This window comes from Ipomoea triloba, chromosome 10, assembly GCF_003576645.1.
Source record: "Ipomoea triloba cultivar NCNSP0323 chromosome 10, ASM357664v1".
Taxonomy (NCBI): Eukaryota; Viridiplantae; Streptophyta; class Magnoliopsida; order Solanales; family Convolvulaceae; genus Ipomoea; species Ipomoea triloba.
Window position 1 is genome coordinate 8,733,184 of NC_044925.1, and position 27,009 is coordinate 8,760,192.

The following is a 27,009-nucleotide window of genomic DNA, read 5'->3' on the forward strand; positions in this document are numbered from 1 at the left end:
ATAGAAATGTACAAATGCTATATGTGATTATTGTTTTTAAAAAAATAAAAAATTAGAAAAATGAAAACTGAAGGAATGGAAAAATGAAAAATTGGAGGAATGGAGGAGGAAAACTGGAGAAATAGAAAAATGGAAAACTGGAAATGGAAAAACAGAAAAATGAAGTAAACGACCCCTAGTATTTTCACATGTGCGTTGCACGAAATGAATTCGTTATAATATTTTAAGAATATTTGGATCGATATACAATTATATAAATTATAACAACGAATATTATATAGTACAATTGATGAAATTGATTGGATCGATTATGTTTTCTGATTTTATCCTTGCTTGACTTCAAGCAAATAATTGTCCATTACCTGTGCAATGCAAAGGTAAAATTTTTTATTATATATTTAGAAAATAAAATTAAAGATGAAATTATAAACAATTTTAATATTTAAAAGTGTACATTTATTTTATTATAAGATTAGTGAAAAATTATTCAATTAATTGAATAATATATGACTCGTTTGTCTGCAATTATCTTTAAAATTTGATATGTAATATGATTTATGTAATTATATTATTACTAAAATAAATATGGGAAAAAAGGATAAAATAATTTAATTGTAATTATTATAAAAATAAATCCAACGACCCATGTTTAGCTTAATTACCACAATAATTATTAGACAATTATTAGGCAATTATACTAATTTTTGTGCAGTTCTACTTTTATACCTAAGTATATTCCTTTTCATTATATTGCCTTTACTTTTTTCCGGCCTCCTCCTCCATATCTAAATGAATTAATTGTAATTATACTAATATTCGTTTAATTTTTAGCTTAATTAACAAATGGGTGTTCAATCGGTTAACCGAAACGTTTGAACATAAATTTTTAAAACCTTAACCATTAACCGAATCGAACTTTTTATTACCGAATTAATCGAACCGATTTTTTTTTTCCGGTTAATCGGTCGGTTAACTGAATAACCTAACTTTTTAAGCTAAAGTTTTAAATCATAAAAATAATTAATATTATAATAAATCTAATTAAAATAATAAATATTATAATAAATCCATAAGAAAATATACAAAAATAATACCATAACAACACTACAAATTTATAGGGATTTTACATATTATATATATATATATATATATATATAGGGGCACGCTCCAATGAGAACGGGTGCCCAAGAGAGAAATAAGAACGATCCACAGCCGTCCACGTGTCCAGATCAACGAATCAAATGTAATTTTAAAAAAACGACGCAGTGGCATTTTCGTAAATATCTCGAATATTGGTGCAAGTAAATGTGTTATAAGTGCAAGTAATTGCTGTACGGTTGCAAGTAAAAAGTGCAAGTAAAATCACGTACAAGTGCAAGTAATTTACCTTGTTAACATTCGTGCAACTAGGTGCAACTAATTATACCATTAGGTGCAACTAGTTATAACGTTAGGTGCACTTAGTATTGATGCTCAATGTACATTTTACTTGCACATGTAATACATTTTACATGCACTTGTGCACCTATTTCACGTACAAATGCAAGTAATTTACATTGTTAACATTCATGCACGTAAGTGCATCTAGTTATAACCTTAGGTGCAACTACATCTGGACACGTGGCGCGCGGCGATTGGTCCGCAGTTCTCTCCTAGGCGGTGTGTTCTCATTTGAACGCAGTCCTACACACACACACACACACACACACTCTTATATATACTTATATATTCGCTTAACCGAAGTTTCGAACCGAATTCACCGTTAATCGAAATTTTAAAAAACCTTTAACCTTTAACCAAACTACATGTGTAATGTTTTTCGAACCGAATTAGCCGTTCACATCTATATTGTTTTAATGGACATGCATGTGTAATGTTTTTCTGGCTTGTCAAAAATATTGAAACTTAAACTGTAGATTTATAACACATAAATAGGTAGAAAAAAACAATAAGAGTAACGAAATAAATTGTTTGCCAACGTATATATGCTAACAACAATGCCAAAACTTAAAGCATAACATAACAAACCATTTGTTAGTCATTTACTGATTTAGTCCACTTAAACAAAGAAAAAAAGAATCACAGTCTGATGGTGCGGAAATAGGAAATTTAATTTTCTGAAACACAAATATATATTGTATGTCATCAATCAAAAACCAATCGGTCCAGGTTCTCATGTATTGGGTTCAATCTTAGGCTTTTTCAAACTCTTTGAAGACAATGAACAGTCCACGTTTATTCTCTTTAAAGACTGCTGCTGGTAGTGCTTTCATCAACCAAAATGACTTCTGGACTTGATGAAGATGTAGCTTCCAGTGGTGCTATGCCCCGGATGAAACTAACTATTAAGAAAAGCAAGGTGGAAAAGATATTATTGCGAGAGGAAGAAACATGTTAAATGAGAACTAACTTGTTCAACATTGTCCTGTGGAGCGTTGATATTCCATAGACAAATAACAACGCATCAAGCAGAGCCTTATAGAACTTTTCCTCATCTTGGGGGATAGGTCGGAGGCAGAGACAAAAACAGACTCCATTAGTCAACGATAAGGAGAAATAGCAAAAATACCGGAGAAGAACAGAAAATAATCGATGGAAGAATTGTTCACGATTAAGAGAGTATTTATAGTGCAATTTCAATATTATTATTTGCAGAAATAAGGATGCCTGGTTCATGTACAACTGTATTAAGGTTATGAAAGTATTTATAGTGTAATTTTAATCAATATTATTATTTAATTTGGAGATTTTGTAAAATAATAAGTAAAATTGTATTACGGATAATAAAGTATTCATACTATAATTTTTTTTAAAAATTATTGCAATTTCAATATTATAATTTGAAGAAATGAGGATGCACGTTTCATGTACAAGTGTATTACGGTTAGAAAAGTATATATAGTGTAATTTCAATCAATATTATTATTTTGAGATTTTGTAAAATAATAAGTAGAATTGTATTACGGACATGATAGTTTTGTTTTTACCGATTCTTTTTCATTATTCCTTATAGAATTGTATTGCAAAAGTACGGTTTTGTTTTTATTAGTAGTATAGATAGATATAGATTTAATGCAATATTATGTCGACATCTCATGTAATTTTAAGGGAAAACTACACTTTTTGTCCCTAAGTTATAGGATAATTGTAGAATTCGTCCATGAGTATTGGTCATGCTCACCTATCGTAACTAAGTTATCATTGGCATTGCACATTTCGTCATTTCGTGCTCACTTTTCGTATCTGAGTTATACTAAAATTGTAAATTTTGTTCCTAATGTTTTATTAATAGAATGGCGAAAAGTGCAACATCTATCAATGATAGCTTAGGAACGAATTCTAAGATTACCCTATAACTTAGGGACAAAAAATACAATTTTATCTAATTTTAATGTAAAATTATAGTACAATTGTAGTAGGAATACGATTTTATTACCATACTTTACAATATTACTCAAACCTTAATAGTATAGAAGTGTTTTGGTCGGAAAGTTAAAATGGAGGATTTGGTTTTTTATTAATAGTATATATTACGCAAACCTAAATAATATATGAGTAATTTGGGCGGGTGTTAAAATAGAGGATTTTGTTTTTATTAATAGTATAGATAGATAGATAGATAGATATAGACAATATAACTGATGAAATTATATCTCTTTTTAAAAAATTTTATAATGAATATTTTTTTTGAATAAAGGCATTGTGGAAATCGAATTATAACAAATTAAAGAAATGCATATGTATTTTTTTTTATTGTAACTACTAATTTATTTAATTTAATAAGAATAATAGAGTAGGTTACTTACTTTTGAATAATATACTCTAATTTATTTAATATAATGCCAACTTTGATTGTGATGATGTTCGGACCTAAGACATTTCTTATACAAATTAATAGGTAAGTTAAAAGTTAACAGAGAAGAGGATATTTAACGGATAATCATATAATTAAGGATAAATTAGAAAATCTCAAGGAAAAATATAAATCTAAACAATTTGAACCATCCATTTGATTTAATAATTTGACCGTCATTTTTTCTACCTATTATAGGCCCAACTTTTTTTTTTTTTTGGGCTCTTATTAGTATAGTAGATAGTAGATAAGAAAACAAAGAATAACTCACTTTTGGTTAAAACAAAAATTAAAATGTTAATTATCAAGCCTTTGACTATTTCAACTAGAAGTTCGCCATATTAATGTATAACAGAGTTAGTAGTACTAAAAAATTAATTATTAATGTGTAACTTTTTTGTGTGATGGAGAAAATATGCGGCTACTATTTGAAGGTATTTACCGTACTTGAACTCATATATAGGGGCAAAGTGAAATACACAAAATTCAGAAAATCAAACAGATATATGCATTAAGACTTGGAAAAATAATTAATAGAAAATCATTACTTTGTGTCATGTGTCAAGTGAGCTCTCTTTGTGGGGAGGAATTTCGGGAGAACCTGAGTTCAATTCCACAAGTGACGATTCCTCATGGGCCAGCTTCTGTGCCTCCCGGAGCGAACGTGGGTGGACTCCGGACTATTAAACAGACGGAGAGAAAGACCCTGTAAATTTACCAAAAAAAAATTATGTGATATGTTTGTAATTATCATGTTGATTTCTTTACAAATGTGTTAACTACAGAACACATGATAATGTTAAACCATGATTCATATTGCAATATGAACCCTGAAAATAACTGTGTTAGTATCAATCCCGGCCCCTTGCCAATTTCATCTTATTTTCATCACACCTAGCTCGGCATCAACGCCCGTGAAAATAGCAACGGAATTGCTAATTTCATATTATTTGGGTTGGGTTAATTAAAGAAAAAAATTAGGAGCTGGGTATAAAATTTTAATAAAATTAAAATAAAACCCTAAAGCGAATGTAACAGGAATTTAACAATAACGTAACTGAGGAACCAAATTGATAACGCTGACTAGCTAAATTGTAAAATGACAGCAATTGAAAGGTTAAAAAGTGTAATTTTCAATTTTAAAAAAATGTTTAACAACAAATTAAATTAATGTACCAGTGGACCTGTGGCTCGGATGGTCTGGGTATCTTATGAAATCATTAACATGTACTAAATTAACCATGTATCACACCCTCGACGCACTCCGCTATATGCACAAAAGAAGAGTGCTTCGGTCACTATGCTCTACTCCATTTTGTCCAACGCCTATCATCCTTGAGTAGGTATGAGACGTACACAACATGATAAACAAAAATATTTTTTTGGGTCTCATTTTTGGCACTTTCAGAAAAAATTCTTCTTCTTCTTCTTCAGTGTTTTACCCAACTTTAGTGAGGGGTAGAAGTTGTAGGGAGCCATCTTTATCTATGTACAATGCTTCAATTCCAATTTTCTTCACCACACTTGCTTTAACTCCTATTTTCTTCACCAAATTTGCTTCACCTAATGATGATCTGATCCCATCTCTGTACAATCCCTCATAAATTTCAATTATCGGTGTAGCTTTGATGACTTCCCCGGCTTTTATATCTCCACACCCATAATAATCATAAAGATCATTAGCTGTAATGACATGTAAAAATGAAATTCCTTCCACTTCTAATTGGATCCCATGATGATTATACCATGTTGGTGGGAAGGCTTTGGAATCATGCTTTTCAATTCTGATGTCATAATGACAATAAAGTGGCGGGAGTAGTGGAGCCGGATTGAACACAACCCAAAAAACAAATCCATAAAATTCCAATGTATAATTGTTCAAATTGGATGATGGATATTGGAATGATATTGATGATCTTTCTTTTCGACATCTAATCCAATCAGGAATTTCATTATAAGTAAGAGAACAATCAAAAGAACCATTGGAATTCATGGAGCGTATTAAAACCTGTGAAAGGAAATGAAATATATGTGACAATAGTAAGAATTAATGGATAGAAATTGCATAGCACTAAAATTTTGTCAATAATTAATATAATAGAGGACTCCAATTGAAGAGCGGGAAAAATATATGTACCTTCTTAATGCTTTCTGAGAAATCGGTATGGGGAACACCTCTAAACTCAATTGTCCTTATGGAATGAAGATTCTCCCAACCTTTAAACTCCTTCAACTTTTTGCAACTAATGAGATGCAAATGACGCAACCCCGTACAATTTGATAAGTTTGATACTTTTTCTATCAACTCACAATTTGTAACTATAAGATTTTGAAGTCCAGGAGGAAGTTCTGGGAGCAATTTCAGGTTTTGACAATCATCTAAGTAGATTTTAGTAACATTGGGAGGAAATTTTGGAAGCATTTTAAGATTCCTGCAACTAGATAGACTAATTTTATAAAGGTCGAGAGGAAGTTCTGGAAGCATTTTAAGATCTTTGCACCTATATAATATAATTTTCCTAAGATTGTGAGGAAGTTCTGGGAGCATTTTTAGATTTTTCCAATCATGTAACCTAATTTCAGAAAGATTGAGAGGAAGTTCTGGAAGCATTTCAAACTTTTCACAACCACCTAAGAAAATATCACTAAGATTGGAAGGAAATCCACTGAGCATTTTAAGGTTTTTGCAACTAGTTAACCTAATTCTCTCAAGATTGAGAGGAAGTTCCGGCAACATTTCAAGACTTTCGCAACCATCTAAATGAATATCCTCAAGATTGGGAGGAAGAATTGGAAGCATTTTAAGACTTTTGCAACTCTCTAAAAAAATACTCCTAAGGTTAAGTGGAAGCTCTTGGATCATTTTTAGATTGTCACAATGATACAAGTAGACCCATTCAACAGTGTGAGGAAGTTGTTGGAGTACTTCTTGGTTCTTGCAGAAATTCATCCGAATTGATTTAAGGTTGAGCAAATGAGACAGGTTGGAGAGCCCCCCATAAGTACTGGTACGGGAAAGACTTAGTGTTTGTAATGAGGTTAAATTTCCAAAAATTTCAAGGGATGCTTTAAGTTCTGACGAACCAAACATATCAAGAGCTTGTAGTGACCGCAAATGGCTTACGTTCTTTGGAATTTTCTTTAACTTTTGACAGCCACCAAAAGTTAACGAAACTAATTTCCCCAATTCTCCGATGGAAGAATGCACCTTTAACAAACTTGAGCATGCCAGAAATGATAACTTACATAGATTTTGACAGCCGCTAAAGTTTGGAGTTCTTGTGAGATGATGACACCCAACCATATCCAAAGACTCGAGACAAGGAAAATACTGTTTTGATCAATTCAATAAACAAAAAGTAACAGAAATTAAAAACATATATTGAATTATAATTTATTATCTTTAACTATTTTGCTATAAAAATATAATGAGTTATTGATAAAAATAAAATATTACTGAATTACCTTTAGAGGAGCTTTAAATTCTTTGATGTTGCTGTTCACTATTTCCAGGCTCACAAGCTTCTCAAAGGAATCTCTTGATGAAATATTGATATATTTCAAAGGGCAGTGGTTCCATCGCAAACATCTAAGCACCTTGGAACTGGATAGATGTTCGAATTTTCCATCAAGATGGACTTCATCAATTTCAAGAATTCTTAAATTCTCCATGTTCTTAAATGTTTTTGTATTGTACTTCACATCTTTCATAGGAGAGTAGTTGAATACAATCACCTCAATCTTTCTTGTACCCTACACATAAAAAGCAAAATTAGTTAAACAAACACATAGGTTATTTTTGTGTGATAAATAAATGACTATTTTAAGTGTATAAAAATCTTTAGAAGGTTTTAGCTAGCGAAATATGGTTTATATTCTTTAGATTAAATTCCACTAAATGTGCTTCGAGTTTGAGGTATTAATAGTTTTTGTCTTTTAATTTACAAGTCTACCATAATAAATCCTCCAATTCTATAAAATTACCAATAATAGTTCTTTGAGAATTTGAGTTTGAGATACTACAAGCTTTGGTTCTCAACTTACAAGTCAACCATAATAAGTTCCCAAATTTTTATAAAGCTACTTAGTACACTTGTATGTTGAGGGCCAAAGTTGGTAGTGCCCCAAATCATATGACATTTCGTAGAATTTGGACTATTAGTGGTAGTTTTAGAGAAGTTTGACCCAAATCATATGACATTTCGTAGAATTTGGACTATTAGTGGTAGTTTTAGAGAAGTTTGAGGACTTATTGTAGTAGGCTTATAAGTTGAGGATCAAAGCTGGTAATGCCTAAAACTCAAAGGATCTTTAGTGGAATTTACTCTATTCTTTATAAGAAAAAGAAGAATTATTCGAATTTTTCTTGAAATAAAATATTTAATTGTTAATGGTCAAAGCCTTTTGCTATTTCAACTATTGATTATATGTAAAACTTTTTTTTAGATGTTGAGAAAATTTTCACTGTCACCCTCCAAAAGCGTGCACAAAATAAACCTAAAGTGAAGTAGTACACAAAATTTAGAAAATCTAACATTTATGCATTAAGGCTCGGCAAATAATAGAAAATCATTAGTTTGTGTCATGTTAATCCCATAAGAAATTATCAAGAAGATAATTTGTGGTAAATAAATAGTTATTATTGTTTTCATAAGAGCTAAAGAATATTTTCATTTCGATATGAAATACTAAGGTTCGATGTAAGACTTATGCATAATAATTTAGAATGAGACAAATTTAAAATCATTACCTTTCCCCCTATAAGCACATCATGGATATCATAAGGACACCACAATCGACTACGTTCACCAGGATTGTTGGGTGACTCTGAACGAATAATTTCTCTCCCCATCTCTCGAATTAAGCTATGCATACTAATCAAAGACGGCTCACGATTTATCAAGCATTTGTCAACCAAGTCTTGAATTTCAATGTCTGAGAAATACCCCATGTATTCAATTTTCTTCTTAGAAACTTCACTGGAAAAACAAACAAGATCAAGAAAAAGAGATTTTATATGATCATCTGGAAGCCCATCATAACTGATCTTAAGTTTAGCTTGAATGTCATTATGAGGAATTCCTTTCAATTTTTCAAAAGCACTGATCCACTCCTTTTTCGATTTATGACACAGATAAGCCCCTAAAACTTCAAGAGCTAATGGAAGTCCCTCACAATAAGCAACTATGCCATCTAGAAGCTTATTATAATCTTCTTTTTGCAACGCAAGTTCTCCAAATGCATGTAGGCTAAACAGCTTCAAAGACTCCTCATGGTTCAATACCTTAACTTCATAATGTTCGTCCACATTCAGCTCTTTAAAAACATGTGCCTCTCTTGTGGTTAAAATAAGTCTACTTCCCTCACCAAACCAGTCTCGTCCTCCACATAATTTAATAAATTGATTTCTATGCTCCAAATTATCAAAGACAATAAGACACTTTCTTGCTTGAAGTCGTCTTTTCATCAACATGATTCCTTCATCTATGCTGCCAATGTCAATCTCCTCATTAAAAAGCTTCTTAAAAAGCTGCTTTTGTATATTTTTAATCTGATTGTTTACTTTCTCAAGATTTATTCCATTTTCTTGTTGCCCAAAAATTGTTGAATCTATCTCTAGAAAGCAGCTCCTTTCAAAGTATACAAAAAGTCTGTTATAGACCGCTTTTGCAAGAGTTGTCTTTCCAATACCTCCCATACCATGTATCCCAATCATACGGACACCATCATGAGGTTCTCTGAGCAATAACTGGACCACATGCTCAACACGATAATCAAGTCCTACCGTGTCGGGCACAAACACTGGTACTTGTCTTATTGTCAACCGAACCTCATCGATTATTGTATTGATAAACTTGGATTCGTATCTACAATATTCAAATAGAAAACAAAAGTATAGTGGAGAAATTTGTGATTGAATACATAATGAGACTCTAAATTTGAAGTATATTATGTATATTCGACATAGAATGTGTGCTCTTTAATTTTATGTGATATTCAATTATTTGCAACGTCATATATATGCCGAATGCAATATAAGTATGAATCATTGACAAAATGGGATAGCATCCGTGTTCATTGGAACTAAACTCAAATAATATCTCAGTATAAAATTGTTCAGTAGTAGTTTTATTCAATTTTAAATATGAATAAATAAAATAAAATAAATTATGAATCATATTATCCAATCGCACATAATTGATCGCAAAAATTAAGAATTGAATTGTTTGAAGAAAATAATAATAAGAAAGCAATACCTGTTAGTGATAGCTTGTTAATCCCATCCTCACATTTTTTTTGAAAAATTTGTTAGAAATATAATGTCATTATGAGATGTTAAAGTACATATTTTATTTTTTTACTTTTAACCTTAAAAATTTATGATTTTGTAAAAATATAACACATAATTTCAAATCGAAAGACTAAAAGAGAACCTTCTCAAGTAAATCAAAGACTAAAACCCAATAGCACATGATTAGTAATGTTAAAGTAGGTCGAAGCCCGCGGGCTAGTCCGCACCCGCCCTACCGAGGGACGAGTTAGGACCACAAAAAAGATGGCCCGCAAAGAAACGGGCCTAACGTGTTTAACCGACAAAGGCCCGCGGGCCAAACATAATTTAAAAAATAAGATACCTATATACATTGTGTACACAGTAGTCTACACATTAATATATATAACATATATTCATGTATACACAGTATACTGTGTACACATGAATATATATGTACACATAAATATATATACATATATATATTCAATGTAAATAAAATTTTAAAAAAAACAACAAAAGCCCGTGGGGCTCGTCAACTTGGGTGGAGCGGGCTAGGATTGCATGAACCCTAACCCGCGGGCCTAATGGGCAGACCTGCAAAAATCCGCTAGAAATTAGGCTCGCGGTGGGGCAGGGCGGCCCGTATTGACAGTACTACACATGATTGCTCATAAAATTTAAGAATTATTCGAAGAAAATAATGAGAAAGTAATATTGTACCCGTTGGTGATGCCTTGCAAATCCCATCCTGACATATCTGCAACTTTGGTGAGCGCAGATCTCCACTTTTGTACTTTATCTCCTTTCCCAAAACGTTCTTCGTGCTTTGCAAAAGCCAACCCATACTTCCCACTTTGCTTACGCACTTCAGAAGGATCAACATCGTAAAAAATAGGAAAAACTATTTGTTTTCCCTTCTCCTTACACTCGACAATTTGCACAAGTTCATCAAGGCACCACCTAGAGGATGCATAATCTTTTGAGAAGACTATTATAGAGATTCTCGAATTTTGAACTGCTCTCGTGAGCTCAGGAGCAAGATATTCACCCTTCCTGAGTTCTTCGTCGTCTCTAAATGTGCGGATTCCAGTTTGATACAACGCAGAATAAAGATGATCAGTAAAAGTTTTGCGTGTATCCTCACCTCGGAAGCTTAAGAACACATCGTATTCCCAAGCAAAAGATTCATGAGCGATTGGGGGTGTTCCCATCGATGGACAGAAAACTGAGTAAAACAAGGCCGGAAAGCTATAAAAATTGGAGTGCAGATGAATAGCTGTGAATTTGAAGACTTGAATTTATAGAGATAATTGAAATTGTAAAGTATGTGAGAAAGGAATTGGAAGTATCGTAGAGGGTGAGTGGATGACTCAGCCTCTTGAAGAACAGAGAGAAATGACAAAAGGAAAGAGGAAAGAAATTGCTTATCATTTACATGGAAATTTCCTGGATTGAGAAGTCCAATTGGCCTTTGCTGAGGCAAGAGGAAAGAAAACGCCACACAGAACCGACAAAGGAATGAAGAAATCTAGACAAACAAATAGATTTTTTAAATTCCAATAGGTTTTTAAAATAGTTTTACTTGAAATATGTAGTATGTTTTAGTAAAAGTATAATATTTTTGGGTTAGACTGTCTTACGGGTCTCAATCCGTGAGACGGATCGGATTAACATAATTTGGGTCAAAAGAATTAACTAAAGACCAACCTACAATAGTAACTATGACCCAAATTATGTTAATCCGACTTACCTCACGGATTAAGGGTCGTAAGCGGTCTCACATAAGTTTTTGTCAATATTCTTTTAACGAGTTTATAAAAAAAAATATTTTGAATCTTGCATGAAACAGTATGATATAAATTTTTACACTTTAACCCGTTCTAGTGAGTCAATTAATTCATGTGTCATCAATAAATATAAATTTATTATCGAAATGGTCCCTCGACTATTGCGAAATTACCAATTTGGTCATCGATAATTTTTCTTGTCCAATTAAGTCATCGACTTTGAAAAATTTAACCAATTTGGTCATCCGTTTACTGTGGTATTAAACATCCGTTAAATTGGGACCAAATTTATAATTTTACTATAGTCAAGAGACCATGTCGATAATTAATTTTTGATTGAAATGGTCCATTGACTATAGTGAAATTACCAATTTGGTCCCGATTTAACGGATATCAAACGGTAAAATAAACGGATGACCAAAATAGTTAAAATTTTCAATGTTGAGGACTTAATTGTGCAAGAAAAATTATCGAGAACCAAATTGATAATTTCGCAATAGTCGAGGGACCATTTCGATAATAAACTCAATAATTTTATTATCACATCAATAAATATCAATGAATAAAAAAAATGTTAAGTACATATATAAGTGATTGAAATATCAGAGAAGCATCTTACATGTTATCCTCTTCTCCACGGCAATTTATATCGTGAACTAGGGTGCACAATGCATTGTGCACCCCAATTCAAAATGACGTCGTTTTGTTTCTTTTAATTAACGACTTTTCCGTTTCCCGTTCGACCTTAACATATGATTGTAGCATAATTTGACACAAACAAATACCCGAGTATTGGGTTATCGATCCTCAGGGAAGCGGGACGTACCGAATACTAGTTACTAATATATTCATGTGAAGCTAATCCTAACAAAATTTGTGTTTGAACGATTGTAAATATGGTAATAAACGAGAATAATGAAAGCTTAGTTGATGAAAACAAATAGAGAGAGAAATGAGATTTCCGGGTTTAGGTGTATAATCTCCTAATGCCAAGCTAAGGTGAAATATCAAACTTGGGTTAGACAAGTGTTTAAGATGCACTTAAAGAGGGGAATTACTCCCATAACTCCTACAAGACAAGAGATAGAACAAGCATCTTAAACAACAAAACTAATTACTCTTTTCTAAGAAGTAAAAGGAAAGTACAATTGTGGGTGCCCTAGTTTATATCTTAACTCCCATCAAGATATAAATCTAGCAATTGAAACAAGCAATTAGATCCTTAATCACAAGCATCAACAATATTAAACACAATTGCATAACAAGTCATCAAACCCAAACGTAAATATAACATTGGAATATAAAGAACAAGGCAAATAGGATTCATAAACACCTTTCACCCAAAAATCCCAAAATTACTTTAGCCAATCATGGCTAGGATATAATTTAAAGCTCAAGTAATAAAGAGTTTACAAAGACTAAGAAAGTAAAGGAAAGGAAAAGAAATTCTCCCAAATATAGCTTTCTAAGCTTTCCTTCTTCCTCCCAAAGCCTTGATATCTCCTTGAGGTGACAATATCCTTCTCCAAAAGTGGTGGATCCCTCCTTCACTCCATTGAAGAGACAACACCTTGCACTGACTCCTATTTGTCTCCTAAAATCGCAGCTTATCCCTAAGATTTTGGGAAAATGAGCCTTATATAGTGGGAGCAAAAATAGGTAATTCCGCGAGACAAAATTTTGTGCTGTCACAGGATCCTCGACGCGTCGAGGCAGGGGCTCGACGCGTCGAGCCTCGGATCTCCGAAATAATTTGCGTACCGGAATTCCTCGACGCGTCGAGGCTAGGGCTCGACGCGTCGAGCCTGGATCTTGGCTCAAATCATCATGCACTGGAATATTTCGACGCGACGGACAGGATTCCTGACGCGTCCAGCTCTCAAAATCAGCATTCTTCATTCATTTTGACTCCAACCATGCCATCAAACGTTCCCTTGCTTTTGGATTTAATCTGCAATGATGTCAAAACAACAACAAATACAATAAAAGCACCAAATTCAAGAGTAAACCATATCAATACGAGAAAGCAAGGAAACATGAATTGGAGATGACATTTTAATACATTTAAGCTCAAAAGTTGATCCAAATCACTTAGAAAAATATGCACAATTGAGATCATATCAAACTCACCCACACTTGAGTCTTTGCTTGTCCTCAAGGAAACAAAAGGGTAAATTTCAAGTCAAGCACAAAAGTCATGCATACCTCTCTCGCACAACCAAACATTCCACAAACCAACTTGCCACACAACAACATGCTTTAAGAATCATCTCAGATTGACATGCAAGATCCATTCGCAGGCTAATATCCAAGCACCAAAATTATTTATAGTGAGAAATATAGTGTGCACACATACTCAGTTAGGTTTATGCAAAACTTGGCATTAGAAATATATCCCATAGGCTTGCCTTTCGCACTCCTCCTAGTATAGACCTAAAGTTGCATGCAAAGATCAAATAGGTCTTTTATTGGCTTATAATGGGGCTAAGGGTTGGAGGCTATCAAAGAAGGGGTATGGAAAAATTAACAAAAGAGAGAGAATGTCACAAATATCTATCTTATAAAATCGTAGAAGAGATGAGAAAAATATGACCAAAGGAGCCAAATGTAACTTTAAGAATCAATGCAAAATTCTAATGAAGTGGGGGTCGAATACAAACTTTCCAAAGCTATTTACAAACTTCAAACTATTCAAACTCTTATTTTTCATTTCTTTTCTTTTTTTTTTTTTTGATTTTTCTCAAAAACAAGCAACAACTTTTCAAAGAAGCAACTTCGGGATTTTGATTTTTGATTTTCTAATTTTTTTTATATAAAAGAAGCAAACTTTGTACAAATGCTAACAAACTACCAAAGAAGCAAATGACTATACACAAAAGATCAAGACCCCCACACTTAGACATTTCAAAGTAAAATGTTGCTTTCTAACTATAAGCTCCATAGAAATCTCTTCTACAAGAATATCAAAGATAAATGCTAAGTTCTCTCAAGGGTGGAAGGGAACATATTTGGCTAATGGCTAAGGGTTTGATGATGAGGGTTAAACAAGAAAAATTCACAAAGAGTGGTTAAGTGCTTAGCACTTATTAAACAAAAAAAAAAAGGCTCAAAGGGGACACACGGGATAAAAACATATGATATGGATAGGTATAAAGGCTAAAGGTGGACAAAAATGGCCTAAATCATTTCTAGGCATGCAAGCAATTAGACTACATTTTAGAGGAGTATTGAAGAAGCAGTATTGTGTAGGGGTTGATTCGTCAAAAGATATTTATATGTTAAAACGGAAAGTCTGTGACTCCCCGAGTGTCGGTCTCGAAGGAGGGACGTGGAGGTGTGTCAAACGTTCGAGAGTTTACTTGATTGAATCATGCATAAGATTCGAGTGTGGTGAAGGGTGATTTGTGAATGAGAGAAGTTCATTTGGTTGGTTTGAGTGCAAGAGAGTAGTAAAGTAAAAAGGATTTTGTGAATATGTAAAAGGGGTAGGGATTGGATAGTGTTCATGGATATTGCATAGTGGAGTGTCTAAGGTCATGGATTAGGATTGCTAGGATATTGTCTTATTCAAGAGTGTGTTGTCTTAGTCCTTTTCCACCTTTGTGTACTAAGGCTTCTTTGACTTAGGAGTGTCTTCAAGCATCCAAAGTTCTAAGAGGAATTTCATCAAACACTTAAGCTACACACTATCCTACTGTTCTTAAGAAGTCCATAGGAACTATGATTGTGTCAAGCTTCAAATCCTAACTCTAATCAAAGACATGAAAGAGTCAAGAGCTCAATCTCTCATTTAGATTGGCCAAATCCAAACAAGATCTCATCAAAACAACAATCAATAGACAAGAATAGATAATCCATCAACACAAACTCATAGATCCAAGATATAGAAATAAGATCATCACACAAGCAATATTCAATCACACAATCCAAATCCCTAGACTAAACTAGCTACTCATAATATGAAATGCAAGCAAAAGCTAATTTAATCCAAGAACAAGATAGCTAAAATTATAGAAATGAAATAGAGATCACCTAGAGAGAAGAAGATCTTCAATCCAAGCTTGTTGTCTTACTACAATGGAGATTGATCTAATCTAAAAAACTAAGAAAAATGGAGAAAGTTCTCCAAAGGAAAAACTAAGAAAAGGAAAACTAATTTTCTGGGAACCTCCTCTGAAAATTCATCAAAGGGGTTTAAATAGTCTCCGAAATGACAACCCTAGCTGAAATTCGCGCATCACCGTCTCCACGCCTCTCACACGCGTGTGAGTGTGCGTGGGAAGCTTCTAGAAAGTTATCACGCATGCTCACACGCGTGTGGCCCTCCAGTTTGGTCCTCCGGGGCTCCGCTCTTGCCTGGTTTGCTCTTTAAGCTCATCTTTTGGTCCTATTTGTTCCCGGGGCTCCTGTTTTACTTCTTTTAAGCTAAACGTAGCTTCTGCGCATCAGTTAGTGATTTTCAAGCATTTATGAACATAATTTACCAAGTAAGGATGCTATAGACGCGATAAAACACCCTAAAATGTGCCTGAAATAAGGGTATCTCGAAGTCTTATCAAATTTTCCACACTTTGTTTCTTGCTTGTCCTCAAGAAAGACATTTTCCTATCTAAGCATATAAGTCTCCGAGATACTCTCTCATGCAAAACAAAGCTTTTGGCAAGTCAAAATAATGGGTGTCTAAGACTGTTGAAACGGAGGAAATCATTTGTGTTATCTACAAAGGATTTTGGTCAGATGTCAGCAACTCAAGAAATATTTTCGGGAAATAAAAACCTTTCGTAGATAAACAAGTAAAACAAGGGATCACACTCCTCGCACCATATGCAAGCATGCATTTCCAAAGTTTTGGTTCACCTTCTATTTAAATAGGGCCTCTAGCCGATCCCACTAGTGGGAACGATATGCACTAGCTAATAAACTTTCCATCCTTATACGCCAAAGCCCAACGTAAATGTAAATGAGGGTAGTGCGGTCCCTCTTTCTTCTCATTTCCTAGGATAACGTCATCGAGCCACCCGACTTCACACGGAGCTCCATGCTTTTTCGAAGGTCAGTGCAATGGGTACTCGAATCCTAGCGAAGCGGCTCACCTCAGCTCTATTTTCTCAATTCTTGGGATCTTTTTACGTGAACAACCGACTCCAGATAAAGCTTTTTGCTTACCGAAGACTATGGTTTGAACACAACCCAACGAATTGGCTTCCCTCAATTTTAAACTCTTGGTGATTGGCCTTTTGCCTTTTCGACTTCTCCTCGTGTTAACCCCTCATGCCTTTTTCTATTTATGGTCAAGGGTTTTGTTTTCTCATTAAGCTTACCATTAGGCTCACCTTTTGCCCCATGCCCTACCAAGGTTAGTTCAATTCCGGGCCTTGCTGGTTTTATCTTTCTCAAATTAAAAAGTGCAGACTCCCACTTCGAGAGATCCTTGACTAAGGTCCTACGTAAATAAGAGGTGAACATCATGCAAGCAGGCAAGAATATAAACTTATTTGGCTCTAAACACTCTCATGGGTGTGAAAAGTAACTTCCTCAAAGATATTTCGAGAGTAAAAATTTTTGGGCATCCAGTCAAAATTCTCCCTAGATAACACAAATAATAACTCTCTTTTCAAAACTGCAAATGCACCCGCTTATCATTCCCAAGAGCTTCAACTTCTAATACTAAGCATGTAAGCATGTAAAGCACGAAGTGCGCCCTTTCCACACTTTAAAACAAACATCGTCCTCGATGTTTCCATGCGTACAGGGTAAAGGAACGAAATAGGGATTCTAAAGGTAGACAAATAAAAATCCCTTTCCACACTTTGGAAATTGCTCTGGGATATAGGGTATGCATCAAACGATCCTATTAATCATGGTAAGCTCTAATATACGCATACAGAAAGCTATAAAGAAATATTTCCACACTTTAAAGATCAAAACGGGGCTTAAAATTAGAAAAGGGATAAGAGGATAAACCAAGTATGCATCCCTCTTTCCACACTTTAGCTTCCAGCATAGGCTTGCTCCCGTTATAAATGCTCTATAAGAGATGGAGACATAACATACAAAAGGGTTTTCGGAGTACTATTCAATTATTATAAGCTGATAGAAATATAAAAGCAGAAACATAGATAATAACGCATGTAATTAACCAGAATTATTCAAATAGAAATGCAGAAAAGTAAAGCAGTTGGAATGTAAATAACATAAAGCAATAAAGATAAGTAAAGCATAGTAAAGAAATAAAGGAAATAAAAGTCGGAACCCCGCGCGTAGGGATCCTAATGTTCAGATGGGGCTAGCAACCATAATAACCATTGTCAAGGAACTAAGTATCAAATGCCAATAGGTCAGGATCGAGAATAAACGAAGGAAAGCATCAGTCATCACCGAAGGGCTGGAATTGCCTATCGAATCTAGCTTCGAGCGCAGCAATTTTCCTATCATTTTCCTCCACCGCCCTTCTCATGCGGTTGAGGTCTTCGGTGTGGATATCCTGTCTCGCGGAGATGGATGTGAAGTGGCCTTCTTGCCATGTATACTACTCACGCCAGTAGTTCATCTGTTCGTCATGGAGCTGCCTATGAAAGTTCTGCGTTGTGTCCCAATCCATTGGAATAGGGCCTTGCTCCTGTGCAGTATCCTCCTCCTCATTCTCTTCCTCGTCCTCATCATCATCCTCATCAGAAACCTCTAGATCAGGTGCATCATCACCTCCAAGCTTTAATTCTACGGCAAAGAACTCACCCACGGAGAAAGAAATTGTGCAACCTTCAGCTCTCTCTCCCATCAACCGGTCCAATAGGCCCAACCCGAAGCATAGTCTAGTAACGAAATGACCGATAAACACAATCTAAACCTTAGGCTTTTGCTGGGTCTGGAGCCACTTTCTAGCTTGAACGCCCATGTTGATGCCAACCTCATTCTCCATGCACCACATGTAAAACAGATCCTGCTTGTATACCTTGTTGCGATTTGTGGTTCTGCCTGAGAGATTTATAGCAAAGGCTAATCTGATAGCCTTCAGAGCATTGCGGGTGATGAGTTTTGCCTTCAAGTTTGAAGAGTTGTATGGGGCATTGTTTGTGATGCTTCTCCAATATTGTCTAGCAACTGCGTCTGAATCAAAATCCTCCTTGAAGTCTCTGAAATATGGCATGGACACGCTCACGGCATCATGGAATCCGAGCGTAACACCCAAAGTGTTAAGAGACATACTGTAGTGGTTGCCGAATAGAGTGAACGAAATGGATTATCTTGAATTGTTGACCTCCTTTCGAATTTCCAAGGTCGCTAAGAATTCATAAGTAACAGGCGCATAGGTGGGTCCTCTCCACTCAAATAGATGGCGGAGCTGTGGGTGCCTGAGAAACCTATTTACTTCGTTTAAACAACCAAATTCTCTTAAAACGTTATCGTCGAAGTGACGACCAACAAAAAGCTGCTTCCCTTTATAGTTATCCACTGTTGTAAGTTGGATGGGTGTCAAGTGTCGTAAGGACCTTGACCCCGGCTCCTGCGTAGCCTGTTGAGCTGTAGCTTGTTGCCGTGTCCTCGATCGACTCGATTCACCATGATCATGCTTTGATTTCTTTGCCATTTCCTTTGAGCGTCCCATCCTACAGATTGTAGAAATTAACATTCATGGTAATTGGTTTTGAATAAGTAATTCTCAAATAAGTCACCATTGTAATTGTGTAAAATTCCTTGTCAAGATAATGGATTTCAAACATATAGGGCTAAGAATTTTCGAAAATTTCACCATAGTTTCCCCTATATTTTGGACAATTCTAGCATAAGAATATCAACAATATCATTCCATTATCATACACATGCATAAATTCATCATAAGATATTTCAATTTGATAGTCAAATAAGAAGTCAACTACAAAAGTCAAGAATTTCAAAAAGTCAACTTCATCTTCTTCCCCAAATTCAAAATTAGGGTTTGAAATTGAAAATTCAATTTGGGCAATGTAGCATGTGAAAAGTCAAATTGATGGCATATAATAGTTCTACAACAAGTTTGATCATCAATTCAAGCATCAATTTCATAATTTCAACAAGAAATCTAACAAACCCATTTGTTCATCAATGGTGTTCACATTTGAAGCTCAAAAATATATAACAATCCATCAATGTAACCATCAATAATGAAAGAAAACATCAAAGGATAGTTCTATGAAGCATTATAAACCAATTTAAACATTCAAAACATTCAAAATCATGCAAGGGAAAGTAGAACAATTTTCTCATTCAAGCTCTTCCAAACTCATGAATATTCAAGGATAAAGAGTTAAAAAGATGAGAAATTACCTTGATGTTGATGTTTTTGATCTTCTTTGAAGGTAAAAAGTAAAAGATGTGTTCAAACCTTGAGTTTGGGTTCTTCCTTGCGTGGAGAAGAGAAGAGAAAAATAGGTTTTGGGAGCAAAATGGCGTGGAATGGCCGAACAAGGGTTTTAAATCCGTAGGAGGCTTTCACGCCGGTCACACTCGTGTGACCGTGCGTGGGAGCTCTCTGTCTCGCTCCCACACATGGCTACACGCGTGTGAGCGTGCGTGGGAAGCTACTGCTTCGTTCCCACGCACGGCTACACACGTGTGAGCTCACGTGGCAGTCCACTGCATTGTTTTCTTCCGGTTTTGGCTTTTCCCTTCATACCTAAGTCCAAACTTAGCCTTTCCAAAGCAATTTTTAGTCCCGACTCCTACAAGTTAGTCCTCAAAACATGGTTCTAAATGATTGTAGTAATTTATTAGAATAAAAACATGAAAAACGAAAGCATAAAAATGATGTAAAGCATATTATTAAAACCTAGGGTTGCCTCCCAAGAAGCGCCACGGTTTACGTCATTGGCTAGACGCATCATACCTTGATTAAAATTCAACCATATTCCTTGGTAGTGGGTAAGAAGCATTTTGGTACCCACGTGTTCTTCCATGTAAGCTTGTCATTTTTCCACTTTGGTTTTGGTTTCATCTTAGCTTTGACCTTTGCCCTTTCATTTTCATCAGGTTCTTCTTTCGCATTTTCCTTTTCATCATTTATGGCTTGTCCATCGAATCTCAGGGTAATTTCACCTGAACTCACATCTTCTCGAGCCGTTTCTTTCTCTTTTGAACTTTTGATGTTGTCTTGTGGTAGCTCATTTTCTTTCGGGCATTCTTCCAAAGTGGTTTTCTCCTTGTGTTCCTTCATTGATATGGTGCATGAACCGCTCGCATTCTTTAATTCGAGATTGGGACTACAAGAGGTAGTCTTGTTTCTTTGGTCATCTACCTTACATTGACATTTCCCACAGATGGCATCCATTGGATCACATTTCACATGTGTTTCTTCTTTTGCATCAATGGCGTTGACTCTCTCTTTCGGATTGTTTTCAGTGTTACTCGGGAGTTGTCCGTAGTGTCGGTCTGACATCATCTTAAACATATGAGAAATTTGATTCTCAATTGTTTTAAGTGTGGCTTTAGACTCTTGTCGAAGACTAGAAATTTCTTGTCTAATCTCTTGAGTAATCTCTTGTTTCAGATTTGCCCGATCATTTTTGAGTTCCATGATCGTCCTTGTAAGTCTTTCATCTACTTCACGGATGTCATCCCTCCTTTGTTGAGTAAAGTCAAGTTGAGAGTTGTATTGTGGCCTGAACTGGGTCATTTGATTTCCATTTCCTTGGTTTTGATTGTACATCAGTCTATTCTTGTCATTCTGTCCATATGTAGGCTTGTTTCCATAGTTGTATTGTCCTCGCGCTTGATATCCATCATTGTTGCTATTGTTCCAACCTTCTCCCTGTTTCCAATTGTTGTTTGATCTTTGGTTTTGTTCATAAGCATTGAAGTTGTAGTTCCTTTGGTAATCTACCGCCTCAACTTGTTCAGATGCAGACGGAGAATTGCAAATGTTGGTGTCATGAGGTCCTCCACAGATATTACAATAAAGTGCCAATGTCATGCAAGGCTTGGGATTTCCTTCTATTTTTTCTACCATAGCCTATAGCTTTTTGATTTCGTGATTCATTGCTTCTATTTTGGCCTCACTCGCCACTCGATTATCAACTTCATAAATTCCTCCATGATCTCCTCTTCGGTCATACCAACAGGATGTGTTCTTAGATATTCTCTCGATTAGTTCTTCAGCTTCTTGCAAAGCTAGGGAGACAAAGGCACCGCTGGAGGATGAGTCAAGCAAAATTTTTCCTTCATCTGTTAACCCTCCATAGAATGAGCTAATCATGTCCCATGGGTGCATCAGATCTTGTGGGCATTGCCTTTTAAGAACTTTAAATCTTCGCCAAGCCTCTCCCAAACTTTCAAGTCTTCCTTGTTTGAATTCTTGTATCAGCCTTCTAATCCTCATAGTTTTTGTAATGGGAAAGAACTCGTTCATGAATTCACGATGCAATTGTTGCCACGTTCTGAAATGATTGTCGTCTTGGCTTTCCAACCATCGTGCTGCCTCTCCTATAACTGAAAATGGGAATAATTTGAGTCGAACTATTTCCTCGCTAATGCCTTCTTGTCTGTACATCCCACATGCTCGTATAAACCTTGTGATGTGTGCGTTGGGATCTTCATATGGTAATCCTGAATATTGATTGTTCTGAACCAGTGTGAGAATAGTTGGATGCACGTGAAAGTTGACATTCTCCATTGGAGGTACATAGATCGAGTTGTGCATGTTAAAATCCGGAGTCATGTAATCTGCAATTGATCTTTGTGGTTCTTGAGGATTTCCATAATATTCTTCTTCACGAATGTTCTCTTGATTGTTTGCTCTGTTAGCTTGTGGTTCTTCAACGATTGGTTCTTCATGGTTAATCGGTACTTGTGGATTAATTGGAACTGGGGGTGGATTTAGTACGGTTGTGCCTCTTCCTTGTGGATTTCTTATTGCGCTTGATGAAACCATTAGTGATCCTTGGGTATTTTTCCTTCTAGTTGCTCTATTAATTTCAGGAATGTAGGGTAGTAAACCTTGATTTCCTTTTGCTGGCGTGTGCATTCACCTAGTAAAATTATCAATGAAACAAAAATTTACACAATTGACTAGAAGTAGTCAATTGGGTTAGTAGCAAAGACAAGTAAAAATAAAACAAAATTAAGTGGAATGGATTAACATTACTCAAATCTAGCATTCATGCAATCAAAGTAAACAAAAACATATGACAACCTATTGCCATCCCTGGCAACGACGCCATTTTGAAGAAGTAGTATTGTGTAGGGGTTGATTCGTCAAAAGATATTTATATGTTAAAACGGAAAGTCTGTGACTCCTCGAGTGTCGGTCTCGAAGGAGGGACGTGGAGGTGTGTCAAACGTTCGGGAGTTTACTTGATTGAATCATGCATAAGATTCGAGTGTGGTGAAGGGTGATTTGTGAATGAGAGTAGTTCATTTGGTTGGTTTGAGTGCAAGAGAGTAATAAAGTAAAAAGGATTTTGTGAATATGTAAAATGGGTAGGGATTGGATAGTGTTCATGGATATTGCATAGTGGAGTGTCTAAGGTCATAGATTAGGATTGCTAGGATATTGTCTTATTCAAGAGTGTGTTGTCTTAGTCCTTTTCCACCTTTGTGTACTAAGGCTTCTTTGACTTAGGAGTGTCTTCAAGCATCCAAAGTTCTAAGAGGAATTTCATCAAACACTTAAGCTACACACTATCCTACTATTCTTAAGAAGTCCATAGGAACTATGATTGTGTCAAGCTTCAAATCCTAACTCTAATCAAAGACATGAAAGAGTCAAGAGCTCAATCTCTCATTTAGATTGGCCAAATCCAAACAAGATCTCATCAAAACAACAATCAATAGACAAGAATAGATAATCCATCAACACAAACTCATAGATCCAAGATATAGAAATAAGATCATCACACAAGCAATATTCAATCACACAATCCAAATCCCTAGACTAAACTAGCTACTCATAATATGAAATGCAAGCAAAAGCTAATTTAATCCAAGAACAAGATAGCTAAAATTATAGAAATGAAATAGAGATCACCTAGAGAGAAGAAGATCTTCAATCCAAGCTTGTTGTCTTACTACAATGGAGATTGATCTAATCTAAAAAACTAAGAAAAATGGAGAAAGTTCTCCAAAGGAAAAACTAAGAAAAGGAAAACTAATTTTCTGGGAACCTCCTCTGAAAATTCATCAAAGGGGTTTAAATAGTCTCCGAAATGACAACCCTAGCTGAAATTCGCGCATCACCGTCTCCACGCTTCTCACACGTGTGTGAGTGTGCGTGGGAAGCTTCTAGAAAGTTATCACGCATGCTCACACACGTGTGGCCCTCCAGTTTGGTCCTCCGGGGCTCCGCTCTTGCCTGGTTTGCTCTTTAAGCTCATCTTTTGGTCCTATTTGCTCCCGGGGCTCCTGTTTTACTTCTTTTAAGCTAAAAGTAGCTTTTGCGCATCATTTAGTGATTTTCAAGCATTTATGAACATAATTTACCAAGTAAGGATACTATAGACGCGATAAAACACCCTAAAATGTGCCTGAAATAAGGGTATCTCGGAGTCTTATCAAGTATTGAGGCAAGTTCCATCAAGCCAATTAATGAGGCAATGCCGGAATTCCGCATAAACTTTCACTAGCGAAGCAAGAACCACGAACCACTAGATTAGGAATTATTTCAATTATTAAGCGGTTAACAAGGACATTGGCAAGAAAATAGTTTAATCATGTGCTTCACTTTGATTTCATCAATGGCACATTGGAATGCAACAAGCTCAATCAAACAATCCACAAACCGGCAAGAGAGAATAATAGAGACTAGTTTCCATGACAAGTAATTTATCAACAAGAAAATCATGACTCATCCAAGCAAAAGCAAAACATATTTACAAAAATTCAAGTGGTGAACCAACAAGCAATTGAGCATATTTTCAACATTAAAGCACAAAATTTTCTTCATGTAAAAACCCAAAGAACAAGACAAAAAGAAGTAAGGGTTCAAAATCAATTCAGGAGAAGTTCTAAAAACAGTTAAAACTAAATATTAAAAGCAAAGCTAAAAATATAAAAAAGGGAAAATCAATTCAACCTCTTCCCCCACACTTAAAGAGTTACATTGTCCCAATGTAACAAAATAAATCGGGGGAAAGGAATTGAAGGGCATCCCTTGACCTTTTATTGATGATCGCCTTCAGGTGGTAGTGGCGGTGGGAACTGAGAAGTGTAATACGCAGGGATGAACTGGGGGTCTTGAAGCCATGGTGGTGGTGGTGGGAACTGAGGGGCTAAGCCTTGAGCTACTAGATTGTGTTGGTGAGCAGATGTACCAACAAACCAATTGATATCATCGCTCCTCCTCATATAGCCCTCATGTCTTGTCATAAATTCCTCCTGTTGCCTCATAAACTCCTCTTGCCTGGCAAAGAATTGCTCTATGTTGCATTGAGGAGGGAATTGATCCGGTGTAGGTGCGGCAGGTGGAGGAATATTTGCAAGGTTCTCCATTGCTTCATCATCAGCTTGGTCATCATTTTCCTCATCATCAGGATCATTGACGGGCATTTGTCCATGCCCATATTGACTTTGAATATACTGCTGAGAGAGAAAACTCTGAGGATGAACCTTGACTTCCTGGTGAGGATCTATCGGCATTCCCGCAAGACGGCAAAGCTTGGTAATAAGGAACGGGTGGCCTAAAGGGCAACGTGATTTTTTATCTGATGATGCAATCTCACGTATGCTGTGATTGATAAGAGCCCCTACGTCAATGGTTTGACGCTCCTTAATGCAATAGGCCAAAAGGACCTGATCTCTAAGAACGCTTCACCTATGTGAATGGGGGATGAGCTTTGCCTTGATGAAGTCTAAGATGCCACGGTCTTGCGGTGTGAAGTACACATAGATCATGTGGGCTATCGACCCACTTCAGACGTTCCATTCTGCATCACGGTGGAAGGATCTGGCAATCTCATTCAATGTTCCAACTGTAATCCTGCCAAGCATCAACTCATTGTGATAATAATCCTCTCCATTATAGTTTCTTGTACGGTAGTACGCGTTTATTGCCCGCGGAGAGAAATTCACTTCCACACCTCTTACTATGCATACATTATTGTGTGGTCCATCTTTGGCATTAGCATAAAATTCACGGGCCACCGCAGTAAATGCCTCACCCGGTTGAGCCAATAGTAAAGGACCCCAATTCCATCTTTCTAGAACAACCAATTCTAACCCCCTTTCTTTCTTGAAATCTCTTGTAGAGATCCAAGTTTGGAATCTTTTAGAAGCTTCTGGGGTGACGAATACTTCAGCTTGTGCCCGTGAGGTTTTTGAGATGGTTCACCCCTATGCCTTTTGGGAGTTCTAGTTTTTGGGGCCATTTGGAGCAACTACACACCACAATAAAAACACATGCAAAATTCAAAGAATTATAAATTAGAAAGCAAAATGCAAGTAAATAATTCAAAGATTTCAAAAATTCTCACTTTGGCATTTTATCAAACACCTCATATGCACAATTTAAAGCATGAGAATTTGAATCAATTAAGCATGACAATCCATCCCATTTTTGTTCAATAAAGGATACCACCAACAAGACAATACACCAAAAGCATTTGCAAAATAAACCTATAATAATCATGAAAGAAACTATGGGCATTGAGCATGAAAATTCATTAGCAAATAAAGAGTGTAAATCTATTGGCTTCATTCAAAATTCAAGTGTAATGTAATATTAACATGTAAAAGCAACACTTAGAGCAAAATCAAACAAAGAAACCCTAACCCAATGCATTTTAATCCACAAAATTCAAAAATTAGCCAAAATTCGTGGGTTAGGTTTCATGCCCAAAACTATGAAATTAAAAACAAAAATAAGAGAAATTGATGGAAAAATTGGATAAGGATGTTACCTTGAAGCCTTAGGATGAGTTTGGAGTGAATGTGAGTGAATTTTGAAGGCCAAAGTTGAAGAGAATGAGAAGAATAGCGTGTTGGGGGCTACTGTTCGAAAATGGAGAGACAAAATTTTGGGGAAAAGTTGGCTTTAAAACTTCTCAGTCAATAATTGACCAGGGGGCTCGACGCGATTTTCCAAAAATATGCTACGGCAACAACTCAACGCGTTGAACTTTTCCAGAATG

The 27,009-nt window shown here is 35.6% G+C and overlaps 1 protein-coding gene across 4 annotated transcripts; it reads right to left on the reverse strand.

Moving 5' to 3' along the window:
- Positions 1-4,124: 4,124 nt before the first annotated feature.
- Positions 4,125-11,431, reverse strand: LOC116033715 (TMV resistance protein N-like). Of its 4 annotated transcripts, XR_004100894.1 has the most exons (6): positions 10,848-11,431; positions 8,604-9,720; positions 7,319-7,606; positions 5,991-7,184; positions 5,030-5,861; positions 4,125-4,559 (listed from the first exon to the last, which is right to left on the reverse strand). XR_004100894.1 is itself a non-coding variant. In XM_031276484.1 (5 exons), exons 1-5 carry the CDS (start codon positions 11,336-11,338, stop codon positions 4,537-4,539), a joined length of 2,004 nt encoding a protein of 667 aa, XP_031132344.1. In that variant the 5' UTR covers positions 11,339-11,430; the 3' UTR covers positions 4,125-4,536. The 4 variants fall into 4 exon arrangements, 3 of the variants coding, with proteins under 3 accessions (XP_031132344.1, XP_031132342.1, XP_031132343.1); XM_031276484.1 differs by lacking the exon at positions 5,030-5,861 and having other exon boundaries at positions 7,100-7,184; positions 10,848-11,430; XM_031276482.1 differs by lacking the exon at positions 4,125-4,559 and having other exon boundaries at positions 4,963-5,861.
- Positions 11,432-27,009: the final 15,578 nt, after the last annotated feature.